General features: G+C 44.6%; 1 protein-coding gene across 1 annotated transcript in view; it reads right to left on the bottom strand.

Moving 5' to 3' along the window:
• Positions 1–27,885, bottom strand: part of ptprfb (protein tyrosine phosphatase receptor type Fb) — a 208,724-nt gene that overhangs the window by 75,202 nt on the left and 105,637 nt on the right. Inside the window, exons 6-7 of the mRNA XM_079529334.1 lie at positions 13,081–13,269; positions 5,692–5,802 (exon numbers count right to left, since the gene is read on the bottom strand). Coding sequence (XP_079385460.1) covers positions 5,692–5,802; positions 13,081–13,269 — 300 coding nt within the window. The remainder of the gene's footprint in view (positions 1–5,691; positions 5,803–13,080; positions 13,270–27,885) is intronic.

Below are 27,885 nucleotides of genomic sequence, written 5' to 3'. Positions count from 1 at the left end.
CCATGGGGAGAGTAAAGTATCCCATATTCTGCAACAATGAATTGCATGCTTTAGATCTAAATGTCACCCAAAGTCACATTATTGACATTCTGAATCCTTCTGCAGTGTAGCCTGTATGAATATAGGGGAGAGGGGGAGAGGGGGCAGAGCAGGTGCGGGAGGGTGGGGGGTAGATGTCTCGCCTGAAGATAGGCCAACGGGAGCCTATCGCATCCTTCAGTCTCCACTTAGAGGATGCCTGTGGTGCTAAAACAGACGTAATCCCCTGTGAACGGCTTTGTCAGTTCTGATATCTGTGTCCCCTGACAGGGAGAGTCGGGTTTGTTGCTGCCTAAATACCTGACAAATCCTGTTGCCACCTGAATACCTGAGTAATCCATTGCAGGGCTCTCATCTGTGGAGGATAGTGTTTGCACAAAGGTAGATATACGTATTGTGGGCGAGAGAGGAGATGTTTATTTGTTTTTTCAATGGGTGTAGTGACTGACAGTGACTATGACAGTATGAGAGAGGCTGGAGAAATGTATGCATACAAGGTAACCAAAACAGCAGTGATAATCACACAAACCCTGGTTTCTGTTGAGTGTGGCAAGAAAGCAAGGCTGTATTCAAGGGAGTGGTTTGCATGCACTATACAGGGATCCATGGCATGCAAGCATGCATGTCAGACAACATTGGGCCAGGGTGGGGTATTGTTTTAAATAAATATCATTTTAGGGGGAGGAACGGCAGTGGCTTCACCAGAAGCTGCTTCACCTTCTTTTACATTCGGCACTGAAAGGGAGTGGGGTTAAAAAGTGAAAATGACCAACCTTCCCGTGGATCTGTTTTGAGGATGGAGTGATTTGATGGAGATGAGCGATGTTAATGAACGATTGCAAAATGGAGAGGAAGACAATAAGAAGAGGGGACAGAGTGAAACAGAACATTGCACCCATACAGTAGACACACACAGTGGTAGGAAGTTAATGACAGTAGTTAATGAAGTAACATGCATACATGTGTGCATGTGCACACACATGTACACACACACACACACACACACACACACACACACACACACACACACGCACACACACACACACGCACACGCACACGCTTAGTGTTAATTTAACTCTGATCTTGAAAACACGAAGAGATAAATTAACATTATTTTACCGTTTGCCATACAGAATGTATGCAGAGCAGCACAATGTTACAAGAAAAAGAGAATCAGCACTTTTCCCAGTGGTTTTATTGACACTTCACATGAATATGAAGGAGTGTGGAGCGACAGCAGCTGACACTGCTCTCATCGCAGGATAAGAGGCTGAGAAATGAGGGCTCACGCACAATCACAGACTGTTGTGATTCCTTCCACGTCGACACTGCTCTCCTTCGGAAGAGGAGGGTCACCGAAAGACAGACGCGCGCAACGCTTACAGAGACGCACACGCACACGCACACGCACACACACACACACACACACACACACCCCCCCCCTAATGGAGGACGAGTGGAAGGGAATATATAGATATAAAGATAGGAAGGGAAAAACAATTCGTGACCACACACACTCTCTTTTCTCTCCTCTCGCTCTCTCTCTCTCTCTCTCTCTCTACCCTCCCACACAGAAATATGAGGACATCATTCTCCGGTGGCTTTAAAATGTCAAGACAAGGGTGGTGGCAGCGGCAGCGGAGCGTGTGTGTGTGTGGGGTGTTTGTGCAGCCGCAGACAGGGAATTGGATCAGGTAATGTTGGCTGGTGTGAAAAAAACGTTCCGTGGACACAGAACACAGGCTGTAACAAGCATATTAGATTCTGGCCTGTCAGAGGCACGTGTGTGTGTGTGTGTGTGTGTGTGTGTGTGTGTGTGTGTGTGTGTGTGTGTGTGTGTGTGTGTGTGTGTGTGTGTGTGTGTGTGTGTGTGTGTGTGTGTGTGTGTGTGTGTCCAATATCGTGTCCAATATTTTCTTCCAATGCTATGGTGTTTATGTGCATCGAGTCATCGACAGCGAGAATTGAAGAAAAGGTACATGGTGTTTTTCTTACACGAGTGCAAAACAGCTTGGCAAAATACACAGCTGTGTGCTGGGATTGGCATGAAAGCAATAGAAACATTAGGGTTATTACCATCGTTTATTGTTCCTGGCACTGTATTGTATTGTTAAAAGTGGGACTCTACAGCAAATTCCTGTCTGTCTCCCTAATTAAAAATGTCGTCCCACTCTCATCTCCGTTCACCATTAAAACCTTTACACACCAGGGGTGTGCCAAATAAAACATCTGGAAATGTGTGTGAATTATTAATTATTATATCAACCTATTCATATAGTTTATGCCTGATTCATACAGGTTGATGTTTCTATTCGTGGTTGAAAATCTATGTAATTTTTCCCCCCAGACAAATGAGTTTCCCTCCCCACCCCCCTAAAAAAAAAGGTGTGTAAGGATCTTTACTCTGACAAATCAATGGCATGAAAGGGAATCGAAATCGGATTTTCTTTTCAGTGAACTTTTCTCCAAAACCTTATCGTAGCATTGTTGACTTGCTGTCTGTCCTTATCAGCTGATGATTGTCTGTATATGTTGTCGTGGTTTGTTATATGAGGGTACAGTATATATTGTAAAGCATGTCTGTAAACTACCTTCCTAAACAAAGTAATACAAGTTTGGAAACACATTAAACTGAACAGGAGAGCAGAGTAGACATCACATTACCTCGCCTAATCTCACTATAGGCAGGAAAATTAAATGAACATGACATGCCATAGGGTTTCTCATCAGTGCGACGTCTTAAACGTCCAAGGTCTGGCCCTCATTTCAGGCGGTGGGGGACAGAGGCGGAGAGTGGATACTCGGTGTGAGCCTTTGTTCCCCCATTCCAGACAAGTGCACTTTTAAAAGGTTACGCTTGGATTGTTTTCTATCTCTTCCTTGGCGCAGTGAGCGAGGCTGGCGGAAAGTTGGTTGCCAGGGGCCAACGGGTGATGGCTCCTGGGTGGTGTTACAGACTCTCGCTAGGCCTGCAGGGCTGAGGCTGGCGCCACGCCACGCTACAACTGTAATTACCTTTGAGGAGAAAAAGAAACCCCCACTGTCTGCACCTGTGACAGACACACACACACACTGATTAATAGACACAGGTTTTTTACGGCTTCAGATCTCTTCCCCGTCTTTGTTGTTTGGCTTGTCTCTCCTTGTTTAGTCGTTGTAAACCTAGCAGACGGTGCGGTGTTTACTGTCCACACTCATAGCAATGGTGAGTCGGAGGTATCGGCGCTGTTGTTTTGTTTTTTACGCTATAGCACAGAGTGAGAATCTCTTCAATGGACAGGCTGTGGTTTTATTGATTGTTGGTTGGTTGGTTGTCTGGGTGACCGTATAGTAAGGGGGTGTGATTTGGGCTGTGCTGTGGGTAGAGATACTGGGAGTGACTCAAGGGAGCAGTGCCAGGGTTAATTGATTGTCAGGTGTTTCCATTTGTTTAACTATGCTCTCCTCTTTATAGCAGCATGTTAGACTTGGGGCTATATACACACACGTCAGCAGAGAGAGAGAGAGAGAGAAATGGCTCAATGGTGTAAAGTTATAAAGGACTTTGATTTACAGTAAATGCATGGCAAGCAGCAGATCCAGCAAATCTAAGCTACAGTATATAGACTTTGCACACCAATATAATCCTGTGTCGCTGTTCGTGTACGTGTGTGTAGTCACTAAAGGACAGAAACTTTAATTACAAAACATCAATTGAGTCGCCAGGAACCCACAGTAGCGCTCGACATCTTACAGTGATATAACAATTAACGACCAATCTGCGGACGGGGACATTTATAGAGTTGGGTGGCCGTTCTCATGCATTTCTCTCCTTAGTGGGTTGGTCAATTGATGTTTAATTGCACATGGGCATTTAAAGAGAGACGTGTCAAATCTTCAACCCCTGCCCCTTCCCGGCAGCTAATATGCAATTTAGGTGCATACCGGTAGTTAAATTGCTATGCACCTAAATTGCTTAGCTTGCTTAACTTGATGACTATTTATATGTATTTGACGTATTGCATGATGCATTAGCATTTGTTGTTCTTGCTTACTGTAAGACTGCTTACTGATGCATTACCATGTGTTGTTCTTGCTTACTTTACGCTCTGGATTAAGAAAGCGTGTCTGCTAATTTGTGCTAAATGCCGAAATTGTGGGTTGACACCCCCTCTCTGTGGAACTCCAAAATTCCACACCAAATCAAAGAAGCCCCTAACCTCTCTTCTTTTACAATCGTCCTCTTCAGACAGGCTACATACCCAAGTTTATTCTGAGAGGATATTGCAGTGCTGGTCAGAAACCTGTTCGACTGTTGTTGACATCTCAACATTTGAGATGTTCTAGTCAGAAGTTGGTCAGACGTTCAAGGTGGGCATGATATATTTAGTTTTGTTTCCTGCATTCTGCATCCTAAGGCCTCATTCTGACAGCAGTGACAGTTTTGAAGAGACTTTGGCTGATAAGGTTAGGTACTAGTCTCACGAGCCAATCTTCAGGAAGTACAAACAATTCCGTAATCCATGCATAAGGACAACCTGTCATTGGAGGAAGATCCAAGTAATAAAGTACCGGTTCCAGTTCTGGCTGTAACTGCACACTGCTTCAGTGGCTCGAGCAACCGCATTGTTGCTAGGCAGATTCATTGAGCTATACTGAAACGGGCAGACTACCGAGTGGGCAGGGTTTGGCATTCAGTCTCAGAAAGGAGTTCTGAGGCAGTATAAAACACTTTGGTCCTCTCCAAATTTCGTTTCATCAAGCCCTCCTGAAACGGAAAACAATTGTAGCTGCCTTGATCCCGTTTCCTTTGCCTTGTTATTTGTATCGAGTGTATACTATATCTTCCTTTTTAAAAGTTAGAGGAGATAGTTGAGTGTCTCTCCATCACCTCGCCACTTTCTCTCTCTTCACCTCCGCCCACACTAACAACTCACACATGAATTCTGTTTCATGTTCTTCAGATAGTCTCATTGGTACCTGTAGGGCTGACCCCGTACCAACTCTCATATCCACGTACCAGCATCTAGCAACACTGGCACGCAACACTGCCTCCTCGCACCCTCGCTCTGGTCCGGTTGATGTAAGTAACAGCGGAACGAAAACAAAGTTTGTGGAAAAACTCCCAGTTCTGCGTTCCAGTGTCTCTCAGCCATATAGGAAGGATTGAAGCCTTTCAATACCGTCAAAGAATGTCAGAAAATACACAAAATAAGATAAGAGAACATAGATAGTCCTGGCCATGGGGAGGGTAAGGCCCGTGGAGAAAACTATTTCAATGCAGCTTTTTTGTTTTTATGTCTTTACTTTCAGTAACTGCCAGCACTGCCAGATGCATGCACGTGCGCACACACACACATACACGCACAGTCGCACACACACATACACGCACACACACAGGCTGGGGTTATCTCAGCTCATCGTTATGGAAGGAATGACGTAGGAGGAAGGAGGATGATTGGCAAGGGAACAGGATGTGAGAGACAGACAGATAATGGGAGAAAGAGGGAGACAGAGGGAGAGAGAGAGACAAGGAAAGAAAGGTAGAACCAGAAATGAGGGATGAGTAGATCGGACGGAGGACAACAGTGAGAGAGCGATAAGAGACATTTCTGTACATTGGTTTGATGGCACCACATTTAGGACAGCATTTAGATAGGTGTGTGACCTTACCTCGGACATAAAGATTGGCAGGAGCTGAGTAACGGGTCCCGGCGCTGTTCAGGGCGACACACTCATACTTCCCCTGGTCTGACTCTTCGCTGTTCTCAATCTGGAGAGCTCCTGTGTGAGGGATGAACACATTTAGTTGCCATGGAATGTTGTGGAACACTGGCTTAGACCACATAACACAACACAACTCTTCAGTGACTCACAGTAAACCACGTAGCCGCCGAGCCTACATTTGTGCATGATTAAGTGTTGGTGAGGGGAGGGGGGACGTCAAGGGACGACCACTGAGGATGCTGATTTGGCAAGTTTATCTAATCCACAAATCAACATACAGTATTTGCCTCGGTGTGTCAAGGGACAAAAACAGAAACAAACAAACAAAACGAAAAAGCTGGCGAGACACTTGTGTCAGGCGTGTGACTTAGGGTCAATTAATCAACCAAATACGATGTCATAACTATCATGGGCCTATTTATGCTTTCTTCCAACTGAAAACAACTGACACAACAAAAAAACATTTTGCCGTGATGGGGGGGGGGGGGGGGGGGTGCTTGACCAGGCGAGGTTAGAGTAAACACCAAGATAAGCTACTGAATAACAATCGCAACGGTAGCACTGACGGAGGCGAGATGTAAAAGAGGCTGCTGCTTTCGTTCCAGCCGTGCCACGGTCTGCGCATTATGCAGCTCTGATCACGCCACGTCTGCTCTCGTTACAGCCGTGCCACGGTCTGCGCATTATGCAGCACTGATCATGCAGCGGGTGCTTTGCTTACGGCCGTGCCACGGCGTTATGCAGCTGCAGCAAATAAATAGGACATTATTCAGAATCACGGGCTTCAGGACAGAGCGAGAGAGAGGGTACTGCTGATCGGATCGAATCCGCTGAGTTTTTGAATTGGGCCTGCTTTGAGAGTGCGGGCATCGTTGCTTAGATATAGTGTGATGTGTGAGCGAGATGAGGTGTGGGGTGGTGCGACTGGGGGCTGCAAATTAACTGCTGCCATTACTTCAGAAAAGGCCCGACATTTTGCAGAAAAACAACCACAAATTGTATCTGCCCCTCCCCACAACCTGTTTTTAAGTACACATTAAGTGGTGGGATCGATCCGTTCTTCCATTTACTGACTATTTGACCATTTCTCACCAAGGCCCTCCGGGGTGGGAGTGGGGGCGGCTTGGGGGTAAAGTGCTCGTGGCCAAATGGCTTGTATTAGTATTAACAGTACAGAGTAACTGCAGCCATCATCTGCAAGGCTGCATGAGAGCATTGTTTCCTGAGAAAGTGAGGAAGCCAAGGACACGGTTCATATGGGCTGTTAGCGTTACATAGCTCAGCCTCAGAGGACACGGTTCATATGGGTTGGTAGCGTTACATCGCTCAGCCTCAGATGAACCAACTGCTGCTATTCAATTGGAGAATGAGTGACGAAGCAAGCTTTGACTTTGTTCATCTGCGGCTCACGTATTGACTTCAAAAGCCCAAGGAAATTCAATTCAAAGGGAGAAGAATAATAGAAAATACACAAATAACAAACTTACCTGAATCCCATAACCCAAAAAAGTATACATTTCAAAGAAACACTACTTGTGTACATCACAAACAAAGTGATAACGGTTATCACCTCTCCAAAACCCCATGGCGCTAGCGATAAAGGCGGGCTAGACACCATGCATTTTGAAAAATGACAAAACAGATTCTGGTGTACAATGATGTCAGGGGTACATTCTGTATATATCATGGAAGTATGAGATGAATGCAACAAACAAGTTTCACCAACCAACTGAAAAATACCCGGGACGAGACCTGCAGCAACGTGGCTGGCCCCGGAAAAAGAGAAGCAACAACAAATGTGGGGGAGGGCCGGCCGTGACATCAGATAATACCACTTCACATCCTTCAGGGGTTTTAGCTCTGTGCGGCTCGCACACCTCCGTCTGATTCAACCCTGGCGCTCACCTGCATACTAATGCCAACGCCACCACTCTGTCAATCTGAGACTCTCTTAACCCATTCAGGCCTGACGTCGAAATTTAAAAAAATATGTTTTCTAAATCATGACAATTTTCGGAAAGATTTGAGGCACATTTTAACGATTTTTCAAAAATAGCAGACCTAGTGGCGCGCTATGAGCTTGTAGATCTGCTATTTTTCAATAGCTAAATTATAACATAATGTTTAAAACACCAAAAGGGGTTAAACGCTAACGTGACATGGATGCGTTCCAGGTCTCAATGGATTAAAAGGAGAAAAGACACACGTCCAGATCGTTGCTGGTCTTCTACAGCTGTCAGGGCGGTGGTTACAAGACCCCAAGCATCCAGGTTCTTTAACCACACTTAGGATCCCTATTCTGGGGGGAAACGTTCTGCAAAAATAGCAGATCTACAAGCTCACCGCGCATTGCAATGTGTTCTGAGCTTGGAGATTGGCTATTTCCAGCAAATACATCTGGTAGAAGAAATAAAGGAGGGTGCCAAGTATAGACATCTGGGGGACTCCAGTCAAAAAGGTTTAAGTTATATTAGCTGCATATTGGCTGCATTTCTAAATGCACAGTATGTGGAGGGGGCATTGCATTTACAGAAATGAGAATATTTAGTGAACCAGGAACCGTGCATTGACAGAAAGACATCCAGAGACAGGTTAGGAGTGCACAGAAGCATCCGATAAACTCAGCTCGCACCAGGCGTCCCCTATTTACCTCAATGCCGCTGCGGTGATATTGTGCTGGTACTCAGGGGAGAAAGAATGATTTCCATTACAAGAGGTCGAAGATTCCACCTTAACAATTTTGGCTAGACTTCCTCTTCCCATGCCAGAGGACGAAGCAGCATAGGCTCTATATGCAAATTGGGCCATTTCAATTTTCAAGACTGGAAGGTAAGCAGAGCCTCTTGTGGCAACGCTGGCCTTTAGTTTAAAATGCAACAGCCACCACCTCCTTTCCACTGAATGGCAAAAAAGAGAAAAAACCTTTGGGCCTAGACAATGTGTCAGTGGTGTGCACTGTGCAGATGTATGGGTTTGCTCAGATGGGGAGAGGATGGGGGTAATTCAGAAGCTCATTCTTAACCAGGGCCAATTATAAATCCTGCAGAGACTCATTCACAGTGCACTGTTAACACCTCAGACTGCCTTCTCCGGCATCTACCTCCACTCTCCTATAGCGTTGGTGATTGTTTGTTTGTTGGGGGGTACACACAGGGCAGACAGAACATAGAGGCTGAAGGACACTGTGTGGACTGACGAGGAGGAAGTGGAAGGTGGTGTCGGGTTCAGGGGCAAACAGTAAATGAACTTGGTGAGGTGGCACTGAAGTTGGGATGGGGGGAAGACAGGCTGACTTTGATGCGACTGGGAATGGACGTGATACTGTATTTTTCCGACACACTTTTTACATCATCCTTACCTCTAATTGGCGTACCGCCTAGTAGGTGGGGGTAATTTCAGTGCAAACAGGGTGGGAGAGATTAGTTAGCATTCCACATTCCAGCAAATAAATAATGTTTCCAATCCATCAGGCCAGAGGCACAAAAATACTAAACAGCGGGAGAGTGGAAGCTACTTCGACACGGCAAAGAAATGTATGAAAACATTTTCTTTGCCCAATTTATATTGAATATGCTTAAGTTGCACACAATAAAGCAAGTACCAACACAGATTTTGGCTTTATCTGCAGTTCATAAAATGTTGTTTCTTTCCTTAGGCAATATCTGAGCAATTAGTTCAGACCACATTGCTATGGTTGTGTAATTAAATTTAAGACAGCAACACTGTCCGTTTGTACTGGCTTTGCTGCTATGATAAAATTATGCACAACTTAAGAATATTTCATCTTTTTCCGTCACTGAAATGGCTTCCTCTCTCTTTTTGTATTTGAAGATGAATTACTAAAATGAGAGAAATGACGGAGAGAAGAAATTAATTAAAGCCAGAGAGGTTAAACAGAATGATGTAGTACAATAAAAGCACTCAAGTCAAAGTTAAAGATATTCACTTCAAAAAAGGCTATTGTCTATAATCATACAGAACAGTCTGAATGGAGGGAGAATAGAACTTCAACAGTGGGTTAGCAAGAAATGTTACAACAGGTGTGTTGGCGAGCATGTTATGCAACGAGGGAGTTAGACACCAAGAGGAGATGAGGCTGGGCTGCATGACTAGATCTGCTGTTAAAAGCATGGAAGCAAAATGTGTGTTGTGCGTGCGTGCGTGCGTGCGTGCGTGCGTGCGTGCGTGCGTGCGTGCGTGCGTGCGTGCGTGTGCATGTACGTGTACGTGTACTTGTGCGTGTGTGTGTGTGTGAGAGAGAGAGTTAGGGAGGGGGTTTGCAATAAGAACAGATATTGGACTCATTTCAGATCATAGGCAGTTATGCAAAGCCAGATATGGCAGCTGTTGTAAAAGACAGGGTGTGAGAGATAAGAGAAAAAGTTGAGCTGAAAGGGTGTTACGTATAAGCACTTTTCACATGCCAGAGAAAGGCTAATTCAAAGATCTGTGCTGAAAGCAAATGTGCATTGTTTCATGTACACACTTATCGTCAAATACTTCTAACACCTAAACAATAAAGTAACTGCAGTCCAAATTGACACGGTGGATTAGCCTACTGTACATACGCATACAAAAGAAATGCAGTAAAGGTGCTACTTTAGTTTAGGATGTCTTTCAAATCTTCCCCTGTACAGAATCAGGGGGTTTGAACTCACTCCAGTGACCTACATTCACCATGCAGTGGGCAGCTAGCTAACTGACGGGCTTCCATCTTTAATCACGGAGCTAGGGCGGTTGGGGGGGAGGAGGGGCCGGGGGGTGTTTGATCCTTGGCCTAACGCTCTAAATGAAGTACATTTAGCAAAGAGTGATGAGATTTGGCCACGGGCAAAAGCCACTAATCCTTCAAACTCGCACCTTTTCCACCTGATCCGGGTCAGGCTTGGACTGTTTATTTATCAAGTCGTCTGGTGAACAGACAGCGCCTCATCGATTTTATTTTTCTCTCTGCGAGGCTGGATCTTGGCTAATGCACCGTAGGCCAGACTGAATGTGGCCTCATTAAAGGTTTTAGTGAGGCTTAAGGCTCATTTGTCAAAGGGCAGGAAAATGATTCTTTTTAGATCCGCAGGAGGTCACATCTATCTATTTGCTACTATGACAGTAACAAAAAAGAAAGAAAAAAAATAATGTGGGGGGTTAATTAATTCCCCACATCCCTGTGTCCCTTTGTGAGGTTATTCATCCCTGGAATCTAATTTAGAAAAGTCTACAAAACAAGGTCATGAGAGACAAAAATAAGTTTCCTTTGTCATTAAAGGTGGTGTAACTTAAGTGATGTTTTTTGATTAAAGCAAAAACGTTGAAGCTCTATATTCTGATAGTAATCATTGCTAGTGTTTGTTTTGTAACATTTTCAGGTGGGTTACCAATGAGGTGGGTTACCTCATCACATTTGTGATGAGGTAATGATGACGCATATGGTCGTTTTTAGCGCAAGGAGTGTTTTTGTGCAAAACTAATGCTTGGAAAGGATTCAGAATCATGAAAACCCCCTAGTTTGACATGCCTCTAAAAGCATAAGGACATTTTTGACATGTTTGCCTTATATGGGATGTTAATGGTAGGGTCACATATAAACCCCTATAAAACAAATTGCTCAATACCGACAGCCGGTCAGCAAGTGGATTCATGAAAGTATGTATATAGACAATATACTATATACCAAATAGTTCCAACCGACTGATTGCGACGACGTGTGTACAGTACGTCCTAGCGCTTTTTCATTGATATCAAACAGAGAAAATATATTCAGATTTGTTTCTTTCTTTTTTGGGTTGGCCTATCCTTCTGCAATGTACTCCTTGCTTTTCGCGCATGCGCAGTCCCGTTCACTTCCCTGTTTAGCGATCAGAAAGAAAGGCTCACCACGCGTAATCTAAGGAGCTCTCCGTGGTTTTGACCAGATGGCTATACTTCCGTCTTCATCTCTGACTTCAACATGCCTCTCGCCCGGAATATTAACGCTTCTAGAGAGACTTTATCCTAATGATCGTAAGGTAAGCAAGGAACATTATGCCTCCCTGTTTTTGGACGGAACGGAAGCCCCCGGCTTTCAGAGTAAAAGCTGCCATATCTTCCCGGCTTCTATTTTGAAAGAAATCCCGGCGCTGATTGTGTTCATGTGTGCTCCAATTCCACATTTGTCTGCTTATTTATTTATTTCATTTATTCCATTTTTACTTGTTTATCCTGCATGAGTTCTCTCTCCTAATTGGATGAAACCGATATTCCACCATGACATTTTTTTTTCTGTTTCCTAAAGAGCTGAAGAGCCAAGGAGATGCCTGTTACTGAACACACTATAGCAATGATTACTATCAGAATATAGAGCTATTTAACACTTATTACACACGCGAGTGAGCACACACACACACACACACACACACACACACACACACACACACACACACACACACACACACACACACACACACACACACACACACACACACACACACACACACACACACACACACACACACACACACACACACACACACACACACACAAACTTTAAGTCTTAAGGGATTTACAGCACTGGCACTGAAGGCAAATATGCGAGGGCCTTTGTATTAGGGATGCACATTTTGTAAACGTGTACCCTTGGAGTGTTCACAGTTATCTGCGGTTAACCATAATTTGATGTCATATTTACACAGATTAACAACGCAGTGCACCTCACGAGCCTTGAACACAGCAGCTGTATCATTAGGTTGCATGGAGCACAACTGAAGTCACTATTTGAATGCAATGAACCCAGGCAACGCTCTCGGTACATACAGAGCCTACAAAGCGAACAGCATCCAAATACAGCTAAAGCATCCAGCGTCTTTCTGGAAATGTGGTTTCCAAGCTATCGCGTATCAGGGTATACCGTATCAACGCTTTCAGGGCAAAGCCTGACAATTATTTTAAAAGACAAGCCATTAAAACAACTGAATACAAAGCTGCCTTTCCTCCTTATTACAGTATGATGCTAGTTTGTATTTATTTTATTTGATACCTACATCGGATAAATACCACAGGATAAATTTAACTTAATTTTAATTTGACACAGATCTTCAGGCTGAAGATCTGGGTTTTGAGTACTCGTTGTTGTCAAAGTACTCCTTGTGTGTCCAAAATCGTACATTTTCAGGAAATAGAAAAATGGATCCAATGTAGTTATTATTTGGTCACTAGCTCTTCCTAATACTTTTTATTCGTTAAATATTTATAAAACCTGCACAAAACAATATAACCACTTTCAACCTGGTGTCCACCTAAATATATCGTATACAAATATATACTGTTATAATATAATATATATCAAATCAAATCAATGCATACCTGAGCGGAGCTGCTTGATACGGCCATTGCTGCTGTTGATGTCTACTGGTAACATGTCCTTATACCAGGTGATCTCTGGGTCTGGGTTTCCGCTGGCAGCACACAGCATGGTGGCCGTTCGGGTCCTCTCCACCACCTTCAGCTGGGGGCCCATGTCGATGGTTGGGAAGCCATGTGGGATCTGGTTCTCTGGAAATGTACAAGGAGAGACAAAATGAGAGGGGAACGTCATCAATGAACTGTTTGTGAAAGGAGGGTAGACCCTGATAATAGGTCCTTGTTATAGAGCGTCGCAGTCATTTCCTGGGCCCTGGTAGGGGGCGGGACTGCGACGCTCTATTGTTTGCTACTACAAAGTTGAGGAACCAAAACCAAAGAACTTTAGTCTTACAGTATGTTCCTTTATGTGTAACAATACAAATCTTGAGTCGGCTTCACTGAGGATATGCGGAATGCCTCAAAAGCCGCCAATGAATGCAAAGAACTGCCAAGCATGAGTTATGAACCACTATTACCATCATGAAAGCAGAAATTAGGGGTTACAGGCAAATGGCTAAGTGGGTTTGTTGCGCTCTCCGTTACATTCTGATGATGTTAACACTGAGGAAATTATTCAGCCCCTTGGGGAAGTCTGGTTATCAGCTTGCTTTCAGATCTGCATTCTGCTCGTTGCTCTTCTATGTAGATGAGTGTCCTTGGGGGCAGGGCCTTGGGAAATCACTCTCAAGGGGCACAGTGCTAACGGTGATGGAAGCTCTTGCCATTGGGCACCTTGACAAGATACTTGGCCGTGCCCATGGGTTAATTAGCGGTAAAGTTCCCAAAGAGTAAAAATGTGTGTTCATTAATTGTGTTTATTAATATAGATTTCATGACATTTCCATATGGTGATTGATAAATGACTTTTGTCACTCACATCCTTAACTTTACAGCAATTAACACAAACATTTAAAGTCACATGCAGTCCCAAGTGGAAGAAGGTTGACTCTCATTAGTCAACAAGACATAACAGAAAGTTGCAAATGGAGTGGTTTGTTCCTTTCCTTTCTCAACCGGGTTCTAGCCTTCAGTGCATATGTTTTCAAATGGAGTAGTTTGTTCCTTTCCTTTCTCAACAGGGTTCTAGCCTTCAGTGCATATGTTTTCCTGGCACAAGCCGCACCACGCATTAATTATTCCCGACATAAACGCTCCTCCAAGTGTGCCAATTGCCACTTAAGCAGTCTATTGGTGACTCCTTCTGAGCCGACTACTTCTGTACAGGCTTATTTCAAAAATGTTTTAGTCAATACGGAACCTACTCATCGATTTACATAAATACTTTGCACAGTGTTGAGAGGTTGAACGACGTGCTTTCAAAAAACAGCGACAACAACCACCGGAGAAAGAACCCTCAATCACCAGCAACCCTGTTACCGGGTGTACTCTTTGTATCCTCTGTCTCAGTCCTCAACAGAAGCTGCAGAAAGTACTGGGAGAACAGACTTACAATTTGCCCGTATGTTCCATTTCAAGTAGGTTGCCTGACACTTAAAGTTAGTAGGTATTAACAAAATGCATTATGGGCTTTTGTTACAACTTTTGATCCTTTAAATTAGCATTCCACTAAGAGGGGAAAAGGTGTGAATGTTTGATAATGATTTTCTTTGTGAGAAATTAAATTTTGTTATTTCGTTTTTCTTCAGTTTTGCACACTACACTGCCTGTTGCTTATTTCTGGGTCCAAATACAAACATTACTTAAGTGAGTATATAACAAAAGACAAAAGAAAGAAAAAAAACACCTGTAGAATACGAGCGAACGGGGGTGTGCTACGTTGTTCCAGTGTCTAGGCTGTGCTTCCCACTTTCAACTCCGTTCTTGGACCATTGCCCAGATGGTCTCATGTTCAGTTATGGTTCACAGATCTGTACATGGCCTCTTATCTTCGCAGTGAAGCCAGTCTCTTCAGCTCCACAGAATCCAATCCACTATCGCCTGTTCTGACACTGGAGGGTTCATTTCATACAACACATCCAAATTAGGACACCTTTCCCAGACCATGACACTAAGCTATAGCAACAGGGAAAGCTGACATTTTAAGTACGCAAACTGCCTGGCAAATTATTCCTCTTTTTCTTTTACTCTGACACTGTTTTAAGGACTTATGTCTCCTCCTGGAAAATCACGTGAACATAAAACAAAGAGATGTGTGCAACCACTTTAGTCGGACTGACTATAGAATATTTATGATTGAGACTTATTGGCACATGTTTTGGGGCTGTGAAAATGCGAAGCATCAGTTTAACAGTGCAGAAGACCCCAGAGGAGTTATTACACGAGTCAGCGCCTCTTTCATATCGGAAGCACAAACAGGGAATAATTTAAAAGGCAAACAGATGCTGCGAAGCTTATATGTGAATCTATCCCCTTCTTCTTCCTAGTGTTTGCATTGCGGGGGACCTGTTAGCACAAGTGGCTGACACAAAACCAGGGCCTTTTCACAGTATGGATGATTAGTGTAAACAGCTCCCACAACACTAGGGCTTCAGTCTAAACTCGCACATGTAAAAGGTGTTGAGAGGCCGTGTGGGCTACAACTACAAGCGTTGTGCAATTAGCTAGTAGGAGGTGGCTGTGTTCTTGATAAACTTCCATGTTGAGAATCGTGCAAGTCACGCCAAGAAGAGCGCAGTAGACTTCTAAGGTTAATTGCTGCCTAGAGAATAGACAGGGAGAAAACAATGTTCTATTTCTGTGAACAGAACGGATTTCAATTGAGCCAATTCATATTGAGGTATAAAGAAAGAGCTCTTAACACCACCCCAAAAACAAGGTGGCAATCTGTGAGTTTGGTACAATAAATAACAAATCAATTTATTCCAATTTAAGTACATGCAGTGAAAGTTTGAACCTTTTACTAGCTGGCGTGCAGCCTCAGGCAAAGATTATTTTTCACTGAGAGACTTTTATTTATTTGTTGTTAATGTTATTTTGCATGGTTGGTAATCCTTACACTTTCTTTTTTTTTATCAAGGCCTCAATCTGTTATGGTTTGCTAAGCCATACACCCTAGTTTATCATAATTACTTGTGACATGGCATATTGGTCATAACAAAAGAGACAGCTTTCTAATGAATGTGCATAATGCACAACATTCAACATTGAGTTGAGAGAAGTACAAAATGCAGCGAGCACTCAGCACCAATTCACACAGGCAACTGTCAAAGAAATATTCAATCTTTCAGGAAGGATTTGAGCCCTGTGATTCCTACGGTCGGATGGCCTTGTCTGCCTACTAACCTGTCAGGCAGGAAGGGGAATATGAGGACAAGTCTTTGTTCAAGTATTTTTAATTTGAAGGGAGAAGAAAGGTGTGTGTGTGTGTGTGTGTGTGTGTGTGTGCGTGCGTGCGTGTCAATATGTGTGTGCACGTGTGTGTCTGTGTGTGTCTGTGTGTGTGTGTGTGTGTGTGTGTATGGGGGGGTTGGCAATAGCCTTTATTAAAGCAGTGGAGGCAATGCAAGCTGATGTTTTGTCAAGATAGAGTGCACCTCTAATAAAAGACGCTCTTGTTTCTGAGGGTAATTCATCACCAAAAAATAAGCCCCGCTGTTTGATCAGGACAGGGAAATAAGAGAAAAGGGAAGAGAAGCCTCACACTGAGTCACATAGGGGCTCCATTACTAAGATAACGGAGGTGGAAAACAAATCATACCAGCATCATGGCTCATTCTGCTAGTAATTGGTTGCCATCTTGCCAGGGTCAGACAGGGGTAGAACATGCCGTGAGAGACAGAGCTTGGCAGCCAAGCCTTCTGGGCAGCCAATAGTCAAAGTCTCTATAGCATGCATGGATGCAGCAATGTGTTCGTTTCCTCCGCTGTGATTCCTGATCTATAGCAGCCACTGATCTGGACCGTTTGTGCAGATTTAAAACAGCTAGCAGCATCAAGCTCACCACGCTGCAAGCTGCTTATCTGACGTACGGCACAGTAGCACTGAGGACTTTGTGCCTCCTGAAACCAATGAAATCTAATGGAACTCCCTTTTATTGGTAATGTCCGTAACACATTCGCCACATAAAAAGTGGAATCTAATAAAAATACATAGTTTTACCAATGAGCCAGAGGCAGCATAGGAGTGCCCTTGCCAGAAAAGAAACACCCTACACAAAGCTAGGGAACTCACAAACAGTCTCCGCCATGTTGTAAAAGCAATGAATAAGACCATTGTTCTCTGAACTGGCATATATCACGCACAAGGAGTCTTACTGCAATATGAGCAGCTTAACAGATAAACTTGTTTACAGCGGTTATGGCAGCATGGTACAATGAAGAGGAAAGGGGTGTGTGTGTGTGTGTGTGTGTGTGTGTGTGTGTGTGTGTGTGGGGGGTGTGTGCTTAATGTGATGTTGTGGCTGTGATGCTCAATTAGGATGGCAGTGGGGGCCTTGAGTATACACCAAAACACATGGGAGACATTGGCAACATAATTTGTAAAAGAGAGACACAACAGTGTAATACTGGTAATTAGAGGCATTAGAACTTGATACTGTAGTCATAAACCATCACATCCCTGAGTCGGGGCAGGTGAGCTAAGATGTAGAGTAGACGGAAGGAGGGGGGAGGGGGGAGGGGGCAGTGGGAGGGTTGCATGCCAACCTCCTGCCAGCTCCAATTACCAGTGTGAGTGGAGCGTGGCAACCAGGACGATGGGTCTAATCAGAACCCTGCTGAAAGAGACCCGATCCCCATCCTACTGTCCTGCTGGGAGGCTTGCATTTCCTTTTCCCTCTCACCCCAAATATATTCATCTCCATGGGGGCACAGTAGTGCAACACCTCCCCCCACCACCACCCCCGGTTACTTCGTAAGGGGCTGGAACGCCTTGAAGCAGGAGCTCAGGATGCGGCACTTCTATATGAAGAGAAACGTACCCCGGCTCATTTCCCTTTCAAGTTAATGCTGCGGTCCCGCTTCCTATTCTCTGGAGTGAGGCATGCCGCTTTACACCGTTTTTCTTACAGTGGGCCAGTGATACACAAAACAAACACTATCAGCTTCGAAACACAGAGCAGTAGTGGTGTCAAAAAGAATCGATTCAGCAATCGTGATTCGGCCGTGCACGATTCTGCATCGATTCAGCAATCGATTATAGCCTAAATATAATTATATATAATATATAATTATAATATAATTATAATACTGTATAGAATATTATATATAATATCCATCCATCCATCTTAAACCGCTTATCCGTAGTCGGGTTGTGAGTTTCTTAAAATGTGTTCTTACATAAGAGAAAAGCAAAAATAAGAAAACCTTGCTGAATCCCAGATAAGAACTAAATAAGAAAAAAATGCTAGTTAAGAACAAAATACGAGAAAAACTGTTCTTACTGTATATCGCTTCCTGAATGAGGCCCATTATTGTTTTTTTTTGGCTTTCTAAATCTGGACTGAACTCATTTCCTGGATGGAATAAAAGGCCGTATGATCTCTACGTGAGCCTGTTGCCAAGTGATGGATGATGACAATTAAAGGTGATGTCTTCTTTGATAGTGCGAACCAAGGGAGCCCGGCGGCAGCAACACAGCCACTTTCCTCATGAAATATTACTGCACTAAAAACTACCCTTTTACACATACATCAGCACACTTTATGGGTGCAGAAGACCAAGAGAAAAAAAATGTTTATGTCCCTCTGCAGAACACGCAGTCCTCTTTTTTGTATGTATCATTTACCTAGATCAATGTGATAGTGGATAGCCTAAGCGTTTTTGAGAGTGAAATTAATTCAAGTCAAATTTGTTAGCAATCAAGACCACATACATACATATGCCATGCATACTATGTCTGGCAGTTGACACAGCTAAACACTCTCATTTATAATGCATAGCCCCCCCCCACCCTCCACTGCGTGTTATTTATCCGGTCCGACTAGAGTAATACGGAGCTACGTTGCGCGGGAGTCGTCTTGACTGGTCTTGTAGCCGGCCGGGTGTTCGGTAGACAGACAGCCGTCTGTGGAAACAAAGTGCATGGCCCGGGGCTGTTTCGAAGCCGAGAACATCTTCCAGACGAGACATTTGCATCTGTCTGAGACACGGGAGTGTCTGAAGCAGAAGGTGGTGTGCGAAAAAAAAGAAACAAAACACGAATACAAAAATATAACATAAAATAACATGGGGCTAATTGAAAAAACAGGAGGAATAGTAGGGGATGTGGTGACGGTGTGTAAACAAGCAACCAGCGAGTTCACTTTGATGAGGGTTGTTCAACTTTTAAGTGTATCAAAAGTATAGCAGAGGGGGGCGGGGGGGGGGGTTTGCTGGGATGTTGTGATCCACTGCTCAGTAGACTGGGGATGAAAAGATGGGGAGAGAAAAAAAGAGTTCCCATTGACTGGTGTTGAACTTTTAATGATACATCGTTACAGTTGTTGCTTCAGCAAAGATGGGCTCAGTCAGCCTTTCACTTTAATTAAGCCTGGCAAAAAAGGAATTACTTTCAGTTAGTTGTTATTATTACAGTCCTGTGACACTGAACCAGTTACTAACGCCCGCGCCTCAGGAAAAGGTAGACATACTAGCCGCCAGTCCCACAGGCATTAGTCTGACTCAATTTCTCTTTGTCTTGCAAAGCAGTGGAGGTAAGATGTGGCGAGACATAATCACATGTCCGAACGAGAATGGGCTATGTGACTGGGAATCACCCTGCTCTTCCTATTGGAATACTACTGGGCACAGCTCCCACGGCAAGGACTACCACCTCCACGGGGATGAGACTACTACCTCCTGCATCAAAGGCCAAGGAGGGGTATTGACGCAATGCTGTTGCGTCAATGACATGAAAACTCGATCGTGCAAGCAACAAGAAAAGGTCAGGGCTGCCAGGACAGGTAGAGACAACAAGACACTTGCAACTGATGGGATTTCTCGTTCCTATATGCATATGCCTTATGCACTGGTTTGAACACTGAAGAGGGTGCTTCAACTTCTCGACTTGGCAGCAAGTAAATGCCTATTCACTCTTTATATGATTGGGAACGGGGGGCATGCTGTAGCGGTAACGTATTTGGATGCATGTGTGATGTCGTGGCGCTGAAAACCACCTGAGATCCCTGTGAAGCCTGTGCTGTCTCTGGCACTCTATCGCTCGGCCTCGATGTTGTGGTTGTTGCCGTGGAAACGGCGAGGCTAAAACAAATAGCGCTGTGGGCGCCGATGATCCGCACGCACAGACACACACCTGCACGCAACGGACCATCCCAAGAAACACAAAGAGCCATAGGAAACAATAACACACACGTCGGTAGCTCCCATTAGCTGAAAGGCTGCATCATTGCTCTCTCATGCCTGTGTTTATCTGGGTGTACTTGGAAAAGGGGGGAAAGAAATAACAGGCTGTAATGCATGCCATGACCTTTGAAATAATACACTTTTTTGTCTGGCTGAGCAGAACATTTGGCCTTACTTCCCCGCCTACAGGCAGAAAATCAATAACAGTCATCCAATACCCCCCTCCCCCCACCTCTTATCCTTCTTTTCTTTCTACTTTCCTTCCCTCTGTTTTAACACCTCCCTCACTACCAGCATCTACCCCTTCATCCCTAACTCTCTCATCTCCTCCTCTCTCTCTCTCTCTCTCTCTCTCTCTCTCTCATCTCCTATCTGCTATTCCTACTTCCACGGTCGTCAGTATGATCTACGACCCTGCCAGATGCCTCACGGCTGTTATTTATGCCGCAGCACATCGGTTAGTACATAACCGTGAGCCCCCCCCCCCCACCACCACACACACACACACACACGTGTACAGTTTGTACACACACACACACAAGCCATTACGGCAGCCCAAGGGTGGCCCCTCGGAAATGTGTGCGGCCGCGCTGACCGAGTCACCTTGCACGATGAGCGCTGCCTCTGCCACTACACAAGATCACATCCTCCATTAACTACTGTATATGGGTGGTGGCGCAGCTGCCTGTAGGGCCATTGTTGTGAGATTATGTCTCAACCGGTGTGCATTGTGCTCGCCTAAAACAAGGGCTTTGATTGACGACCCCACCTAGATTGTTTTTCCTTTTATTAAGCCTATGTTTTGTTTTTTTCCGGGCTTGTATGTGTTTTAATGTACCTGCCTCTGAGTGTGTGTGTGTGTGTGTGTGTGTGTGTGTGTGTGTGTGTGTGTGTGTGTGTGTGTGTGTGGGGCTCAGGGCTTCCAGTGAATTTCCCACTGTAATACATGGTTGGCTAATAAGCCAGGCTATTCCTTCCATGTGTCTTAGAAAAAGCGAGAACAAGGACGGGAGCTGGGAGGAAAACCCAGGGAGCGTGACGGTTAATGGAGTCGGTCTACAAAAGGAAGCCGAGTGGCAGTTTGCAAATAAATGAATGAATTGATCCTCTCCGCAACTCAAATTAATCACAGGGATTAATTAATCACTTTTATTGTGACATGTTTAGTGTAATTAGGGTAGATAGGGATGGCTTTTATGAGTCCTGAGAAAGGCAGCGGCTGTAGTGGAATGTGGCAGGTTTGGTTAATTAAATCCTCACTAGCTGGACTCCTTTGACAGCCTTTAGTTATTCTATCACTCAGAGATAATGAATAACATTGAGCCTCACATGCCACCGTTGCCTTGCGTCTACTTTGATTATATAGGGGAGGCTCTGGGAAGACATGAGATGCTTCAAAACACAACTCAACAGCTCCACAGGGGCAAGCTGCGATATTGTAACGTAACCGTCATCAACCCTGGCGTCCATATTTTGGTCATTATAGGCGGAAAAATGTCTTAATGTCTTAAAAATAGCAGATCTACACGCACACATAAGACAAAGTATGTAGTGTTGTGTAGAGTGGTTAATGAGAATATTGATACAAGGGTAGTGTACCATTTTAATCCGTCACATCAGCTGTCTAGGCTGACAGATCTAGAGCACTAAGCCAAATGGGCCTCGGGGGACACTTGGTGAAGACGGAGGAATGTCAGGCTTGGAACTCGACATACAGGGCTGGTGTTATACGCGGTATCCATCCTCCCCTAACTCCCGCTTGGACCGGGGGGCTAAACCTTATATGAACCAGTGTGTAAATGTGTGTGGAAGCAGGGGTCAGGGTGAAAGGACTCCCATTAGCCAGCTCATTGAGTGTGGGCATTAGAGCCTCCTGACACACTGCGGGCCCATCCATCCATGACTGGCCCAGGCCAGAGGGAGCCGTTGACTCACTGGCCCACATACCCCGCGCGGGGAAGGAAGCCCTCACTCTTTCACCTGAGGCAAAGCACGGCCGACGGGCGTCGCTTCTAACCGACTGAAGGAAACACCATACTGGTTTGGTTTCTTGCATATAATGTTCTCTTTTTAACTTTTATTCAACCAGGCAGATTAATAAGAACACATCTATTTACACTAACAGCCAGGCAATCGGCCAGATGATCAACAATAATTGAGAAACAACGGGCCCAGGAAGAACTGGTTACATGCATCATGAAGTTAAATTGGCCAAACAGTCACCTTGATTGGAGGTCTGTGCTCTACTGAGCAGTTAGATTATATGTGTTCCATGGGAAAGCCACGACTGTGAGAGACTGAATTTAAGCCCGAGTTATACGAAATATATGCATCACATTGTTTGTAGATTGTTTATTTTGGGTATGCGACACCAAAGCATAAATCATGCTTTAGTGAATAAAGCCTAATACTTTATTGTACAACCGTGTCACTTGCTGAAAATAATAATATTCATATATAACTAGTAGTATAATTAGTATGTAGGACGAGGCAGAATAGCACAGAGATTGAGAAACAGACTCCAGACTCTTGGATAAGTGAAACACATTTGTAACCAAAGCAAGAGGATCGGCACAAAGCCAGTGGACAAATTGATTTAATGCTAAATTAATCCTGAGCTGTGAGATGTGAGTGCGCATTTTGCTTGAATTTAACCACTCAAATGATTCTATTCAGGGGCATGTTTGTGAGTGACATCCCAGGCCAGGTAAGGTTTTCTCATTTCCACTGTCTCTTTGTTTATATTAAGCAAGACCACAGCACAGGTATTTCTGTCAGTCAAAATGTCACTGGACTCCTTGCCCTGGGACTGAGCCTGACAGGGACTGCTCCGTGTTCCTCTCTTTTCTCCATTGTACAGTATGGAATGATATGAATCCAGTGCTGAAAACAATGGTCTTTTTGTGACAGCATTCTGAGCTCAAACAGACCTGTGCAAATATCTACACATGCGTGCCAAGGTTAAAAACAAATGAGGCTGCGGCATAGACACACAGTGCAGCGTTTGTGTTACTATTGACCCACTCAGCTGCCTTAAGCCTTTAGTCTAACGGAGGGAGCCTCAGAATGCGAGCCCAGTGACACTTTACTGATAATCACATCGGTCACGCTGTCGCAAGCAGCACAGTGTATTGTGCAGCTAGCCTTCAAGTAATATGCTCTAATTGAATAATGTGCGGAGCAGTTGTGTGTGATGGACATTTAATCTGGACTCATCGAGTTGCAGATATCCCCGTCTGTGTTATTGGACAAGCCACGCTTATCCTCAACCGCTGTACACGGTTGTGTTATATCTCCAATACTGTCGGTGGCGCGAAGACAGCTTCGGGGTCAGGTCAATATGACCATTCAATAACAATCATAGCTGGAGAAGATGCATCACTCTCGATTCAACTCACAACAGGTCTAGATACTGTAGGACAGCTTTCTACTACCCTCTACCCTCTGAAGCTGTGAAATGGGTTAATGTTTACAAAATACAATTGTAAACATAACACAGGACACAATCTGTTCTTGTTTACTCGTTAGGAGAATGGGGAGATGTCCTTTACCCTACATATTGTGTTGACAAGGATGTTTCCAATCAACCTCATTTATAGAGCTCTGATGCTAAATACACTTTGAAAACTGCTAGGAAATATGAAAAACAACATGATTGACATCATGAATGGATTTTGAGTGTGTTATAATTACCAAGGAATAAGTACAATACAGCAAAGTCACAGCTTGTGAGAGGTTTCAACACTTTGTAACACATCAAAGTCAGAAATATAGATGTGTTTTTTGCAGGTTTAATACTAAAACCGATCCCGTCAAATAATTGAAAAAGTGGTGGGCTGCAGCCAGGCCACCCCCCAAAAAACAGAAAATGACTGCAATGTACAAATTATAAGACTAAGCTGAAGTTAAATATACCACTTATGCTCAGAACTTGTGCATAACGGTGGGGAATGTCAAACTCTTTACAGATGGCTGAATGTTGCCTGGTGGTCTCTCTCTCTCTCTCTTCACCTCATTTCCCCCATCCATGTCTATTAGTTGACCTCTCCATACCCCCCCGGGCCACAGACATGATCAGCATCGACTGCAGAGGCATAGCAAACATCGTCGGCCTTTGCTAGATACAGTTTGCCGGCAGGGTTGTGCGATTGATGGACACATCAAGTACAGGTGATAAAAGGCAAAGCTGCCCAAAATGAAGTCTGCCGCTACTATGTAGATGCCTTTCATGTGGAAAAAGCGTTCAGCGTGCAGTATTTTAATTAATCTTTTTTGGAGGAAGGCCAGTCTAGGACTCTAGGTACTCTCTACGGATGCCCCTAGGTCAACTTGCTTTCAGTGGAATCGTGGGATCTGCTATTTATTAATTATTTATATTTACAGACGGATTCGCAGTCAAACCGTTCATGTGCTGTATAAGGGAATACGTTGCAGATATTTCAAGTGAACATCAAAGGAATGGTTACTTGACATTGTTCTACATTATTCCAATGCTACAGGGGTTTTAACTGTTACTACTATGCTTGCAGTCTACGGTACCCCTCTCCTCCCCGGTAAGGCCAGGAGTCCTTGGAATGCTTAACGCTGGGAGGGAAAGATGCAGATTGGGTGGCCAAAGGAGTGATTCTGCCCCGCCGCCATATTGTGTAAGTCCTTGAGAGGGGCGTGCAGAGACAGATGCAGTTTGTAGCTGTCAGCTTGGTTATGATCTACGACGCTGGGCTTCCAGCCAGCAGATGGTGGGAAAAATTAAATCTGTGACACAAGCCATCACACCGGAGCTTAGAGAAAACAGCGAGGGGGTCCACACCTGTGGACAGGTGTGTGCGTGTGTGTACAGTGTGTGTGCGTGTGTGTACAGGTGTGTGTGCGTGTGTACAGTGTGTGTGCGTGTGTGCGCGCGTGTGTTCCTAATGTAATGCCAAATAACACTCCTCTCCATGAGTGAGGACAAGGGTCGTCTAGCAAGCCTATATTTGTCCTCCTATTTAATTATTATTCATTGACCAACCTCAGTAATGTCAAACAAGCAGTGCTTAAAATGTACTCTGGTCTCTCACACACACACTTCATCCTCCCACCAACCCAAAAAGAACCCAACGATCCAACCAAAGGGTGAGAATCAAATGTACAGGGAGGTAAGAAATGGGGAGGGGGTGGTTACAAAAAGAGCCAGTTACACAACAGGCCCCATTTTGCTCATTGTAGATGATTTGAATAGCAGTGGGGGAAAGAGGGGATTAAGTTGTCGGAGAAGCAGAGCTCAGTATTAAATCATTCAGATATATCCACTGTATGTATTTATCTTGCCCGGGAAGAGCGCAATGAGATTTCTATGCTGTTTATCCAGTCAGGTTTGTTGTCCGCACTTGCCTGGCTCCCGAGATATTTATTACTGCCATTGTGTCGCGAGCATTTTCTGCCTCTGCACCAGGGGACTGTAATGCACGGCAAGCAAATAAAGGACGCCCATCCTAACTGGTGAGGCCGTAATTTGTTTTTCTGCCAGTGGACCAATGAATAGTCAACACACCCAAAACATGGCAACACCTGACCCGGATTTCACTATAATATTTCTCATTTTCAAACTGCGTGCAATACCATCAGATATTTCAGCATTGTGTGCTGCATCATAGTTGTGGCTTTCTCCCCCTCCCCATCTTAAAATCAGGGGAGCATAAAATAGACTCATAGGGCTGCAACTCTATTAATATTATGGGGAGCTGTTCCAGTCAAAGTTTGATGTACGACATGTTTTCGATGAGGGAGGCAACTGTTTTTTTTCCGCCACAGAAGCTTTGATTTCTTGCATATTTGTCGGCTGACCTTTTCTGAAATTACATTTCTCCCCACATTAGATGTCTGAAACGAGCTGCTTGGTAACTTAAAAAAAAGGAAGGAAGGAAGAAAGAAAAACGAAATAAAAATGAAAAGAATAGGTGTTCTGTGAACCAGTCTAAATCACTCTCTGACAGCAGAGGATCCTGGTAATGATGGCTCTTTTGATCTGGCACCATTAGATAACATTCTGCCTGTCGGGAGACAGGTCTGCCTGTCACTCAGCGCTCCCAGAGGGGCTGGGAGAGAATGTTCCACAATTGACTGAGGAGAGGGTAAAATGGGGGGGAAAAAATAAGTCACAGAATGTACCTTGTATTCAGAATGCAGTGGAATTCGTAGAAGCTCAAGTAAGTGGAACATTTGAGGATTTCAGATGTATATTATTCCGCTTGTCAACCTCATTAGTGCGATAACGCGTTTTCTGATGCCTTGTTTCTCTCCCTCCTTGTTTCCTGAAGTGTGATATTACATTTTGCATCTGACTTCTCCCGGCCAAAAAATGTGAAATGTGAGAATGTAGCTAAACGCAAATGTGCAATGCACTCTGACTTCTGAGCGGCGGCGACGTGTGGCCCAAAACTGGTGCTGATGTGAGCCGACACGTCTCGTTGTGACCAAGAGCAGTTTGTTTCATACACCACACCAGACCAGACCCCATTTACTGTAACTGGACATTTACTGAGGCGATTCAATTCAAAGAGATGTGCTCAAGGTCAGTACAATGGCGTCGTTACCCGAGTAATGACTCATCACTCCCTCCGGTCATCTATCTATCCATTCTGCTAACTGCTGCCACAACACAATGGACACCATATTAAACAGAGAGAGAGAGAGAGAGAGAGAGAGAGAGAGAGAGAACTGTGGGACATAACATAAAACTATAAAGAGGCCAGAGAGGGGAATTGAAAAATGCAGTAAGTAAGATTTAAAAGAGACATGGGAATAAAAAAAAGCCTGATAGACAGAGAGGGAGAGAAATGAGATGGAGACAAATAAGAAGGTTGAGGAAGAAAGGGAATAAATGACACACAGTCAGGAGGAGATATAGAGAGGAAATGGGAGAGAAAGGAGAGAGCTAGACACATTTCTCTCTCAGACATCCCTCCCTCCTTGTACCAAGGAGACATCCCTCCCTCCTTGTACCGAGGAGACATCCCTCCCTCCTTGTACCGAGGAGACATCCCTCCCTCCTTGTACCGAGGAGACATCCCTCCCTCCTTGTACCAAGGAGACGTCCCTCCCTCCTTGTACCAAGGAGACATCCCTCCCTCCTTGTACCGAGGAGACATCCCTCCCTCCTTGTACCAAGGAGACATCCCTCCCTCATCCCTCCCTCCTTGTACCGAGGAGACATCCCTCCCTCCTTGTACCGAGGAGACATCCCTCCCTCCTTGTACCGAGGAGACATCCCTCCCTCCTTGTACCGAGGAGACATCCCTCCCTCCTCGTACCGAGGAGACATCCCTCCCTCCTCGTACCGAGGAGACATCCCTCCCTCCTCGTACCGAGGAGACATCCCTCCCTCCTCGTACCAAGGAGACATCCCTCCCTCCTTGTACCGAGGAGACATCCCTCCCTCCTTGTACCGAGGAGACATCCTCGTACCAAGGAGACATCCCTCCCTCCTTGTACCGAGGAGACATCCCTCCCTCCTTGTACCGAGGAGACATCCCTCCCTCCTTGT

This window comes from Electrona antarctica, assembly GCF_951216825.1.
Source record: "Electrona antarctica genome assembly, chromosome: 19".
Lineage (NCBI taxonomy): Eukaryota > Metazoa > Chordata > Actinopteri > Myctophiformes > Myctophidae > Electrona > Electrona antarctica.
The sequence above is the reverse complement of the archived record's forward strand: the minus strand, read 5'-3'. Positions and strand labels throughout refer to the sequence as shown.